The 2,807-nt window shown below is 37.4% G+C and overlaps 1 protein-coding gene across 4 annotated transcripts in view; it reads left to right on the top strand.

Annotated features, from left to right (window-relative positions):
• The window catches only part of GLRA2 (glycine receptor, alpha 2), a 171,455-nt gene that overhangs the window by 63,914 nt on the left and 104,734 nt on the right, over nucleotides 1-2,807 (top strand). For all 4 annotated transcript variants that reach the window (XM_014544312.1, XM_014544313.1, XM_005871879.2 and 1 more), the window contains one exon: nucleotides 2,152-2,289. In XM_014544312.1, coding sequence (XP_014399798.1) covers nucleotides 2,152-2,289 — 138 coding nt within the window. The remainder of the gene's footprint in view (nucleotides 1-2,151; nucleotides 2,290-2,807) is intronic.

Raw genomic sequence — 2,807 nt, 5'->3', positions numbered from 1 at the left:
AGATGGGCAGTGGACACATAAAGGCATGGTGAAGAAAGTAGAGAAATGCTATCTACTTAGTCCCCTTTATGCCCCAGCCGTGATGCCACTGAAATCTTTGACACATGCCATAAGCTGCTAATGCCTCCAAGGTAATGGCATGTTCAGTCAAGACACATGAATTTTTTTCTGGCTTGCTCTGACAGTTTCTTTGTTTGTAAAATGTAGAGAATAATAAGTCCTACTGACCTATGGGGATGTTAGAAGATTTAATGAGGCAAGAGAAAGGAAATACTTTTAACTTCTTGGTTTAGAAAAATAATAAATACAAAAGATATCAACTATTATTTTTTTTTTAAAAAAAAGAGGCAGTGACAGGGTTTTCTTCTGATCATTTAAAATCACCATGATTTCCCTTGAAACTTCCTACAGAAATAAACAAAATAATAAAATGTCTTTGTTTTAAAAAAAGTTGTCAGGGATAAAATGAGAATTTCTGATTGACAATAAACTTTATGTGTTCTCCCCTCCCCCCCATAACCTCTTCTCTTGAGAAGAAAGTGAAGAAAAAACTGTTTCTTACATAATGATTCCTTCTTCATATCTTCTCTACTGCTCCGAACTCACCCCTGCCTCAGCCCAACACTTATGTTCTCTATAAATCAGCAACCAGAGTTGCCATTTGAGGCTCCTCTAAGGCTTAAAAAACTCCAATTAGTAAATATGGTTGGTCTTTGCAGGACCTAGAAGTAGAAAATCAAAGAAGAAGTAATGTGTTTACCACTAACTTTGAATATGAAGGACAGAAATTATTCTCTACTTTTCTACCCTCATATTACCTCCTCCTTCCTCACCTCTTTACCTGGTCTGTCTGCTCCAGGCTGGGTCTTCAGGGTAACTGACAAGACTATTATTATGGTGGCCAGCAAGAAGCTCACCAGACAAAGATATGGGGTGTTTGATGATCTTCTTGTGTTTATTGGAGATACCCAACTACTCACATAGCATTGTAATAGGGTTGGCCATTCTCTCTGCTGCAATTCCTTGTTTTGTAATCCCTTGCTTCCCATATTATTTTTGGCTTTGAATGAAAAAGTGGTCCAAAGAAAGAGGAAAGTAGATTCTAATTGACATTGACATTGATTCTGAGTAGCTTTGGTGAGTCACTAAGCTGTAGTAAACAATGATAAGAATCTATAAACTTAATAAACATGCTGAGGTTATTGGTTAAGCAAAACCTCACATAATATTCCTTGTACTCTTCACTCTAATTTTAGTGTTCAAATATCACAAAGGGAGAGGAGAGAGAAATAGCATCTGAAGGAAGAGCAGTCTTCATTTCTGGGGCTTTAAAAGATCCAGAGCACTTTGTAGATAATGACCTAGTTAACAAGGAGCTTGGAGACTAAGAACTAACTTTGGTTTAGTAAACTGATAACAATCTTACTTTGGGTGGTTCAAGAGTCATATAACAATATGACATTACATATAGAGAATGTACATATAGATAAATTACTTCATATTAATCATTGTGATGAGTGGACCCATTTTGCAAGACACTAGAACAAATGAATATGCTTGATTTGCATATTCTACAACTTCTTCTTAGGTTACCTCTCTCTAGCTTCCCCCACATGCTAAAGTAACTAAGGATTGACCATAAGAACTTTAACATAAGCTTTCTGAAAACAAATAGACCCTAGGAGAGGGGCCAAGTTGCAATGGGAATGCTTTAGGCCTATGATGAATTCATTCTCATTTCTTAAAAAAAAAGTTTTTTTCATTTTAAATATTAATGCTAGCACCATGAATTGCATTGTCTTATTGGATTGTCACAGACAGAGCTCTTTCAAGTAAAGATAGTCTCCAATGGGTTTTTATATTTGTTTGTTCTTCAGAAAAATTTAGTGAAGCAAATGGACTTCATAGATTCCATTCTCTCATTATATGGAAATAAATCATTCAGAAATAGCTTGTTGTCTTCAATTTTGTTGGCTACAAAGACATGTACTTGTCATGATGATTGCAGCTATTTTATTAAAAATGCTCTTAAACTGATTGAGCATGTGTCTGCTTTAGACAATTTTCTTGTTTGTTTCTTTACACGGCTAGCCTTTCAAGGTTTCTTGGAAAGATGCATTCAATTTTTCACTGTCATTTTTTTTATCTCAGTTGGATACACAATGAATGACCTGATATTTGAGTGGTTGAGTGATGGTCCAGTACAAGTTGCTGAAGGATTGACCCTTCCTCAGTTTATTTTAAAAGAAGAGAAGGAACTCGGCTACTGCACAAAACACTACAACACTGGTAAGTTTTCTTTCAGCTGCTAAACCCAAGTGGGCTCCATCTGCAGCTTGGGTTATATGTCCCATCACCCTAATTGCTGCATTTTTACCAAGAAAATGGAGCTACAAGGGCAAGGGCCTGGACTTGACTCCATCTCACCCCCCGCCCCACCCCGCCAAGATAAGATACCTATAACCTCTGGAATAGGTCAGTGAGCACAACAGAAAATTTCTCCAAAACAGAGAGATAAGTAAAGAGATTTGGGAATCTTTTACTGTTCTCTTGCTGACCATCTGCTGTCAAATGAGTCTGAGAACCAGTGTATAGGACCTTGTAAGTGGTGCAGGAAGTGTATAAATTCTGGCCTGTTCCTGGCATCCACTTTTGACATGGGACCCCCAAGTCAATTTGCACTCTCTGTCTTAGTAGAAGAAAGGAATAATAACATAGGTCGTTGTAACCCAGAAGCACAGCTGTTGTGCTCCCCAGGACTGAACAATAATAGGAGTTGGATGAAAAATCAGCTGGAAGGAATGCAG

The sequence above is a fragment of the Myotis brandtii genome, unplaced genomic scaffold (assembly GCF_000412655.1).
Source record: "Myotis brandtii unplaced genomic scaffold, ASM41265v1 scaffold359, whole genome shotgun sequence".
Taxonomy (NCBI): Eukaryota; Metazoa; Chordata; class Mammalia; order Chiroptera; family Vespertilionidae; genus Myotis; species Myotis brandtii.
The sequence above is the reverse complement of the archived record's forward strand: the minus strand, read 5'-3'. Positions and strand labels throughout refer to the sequence as shown.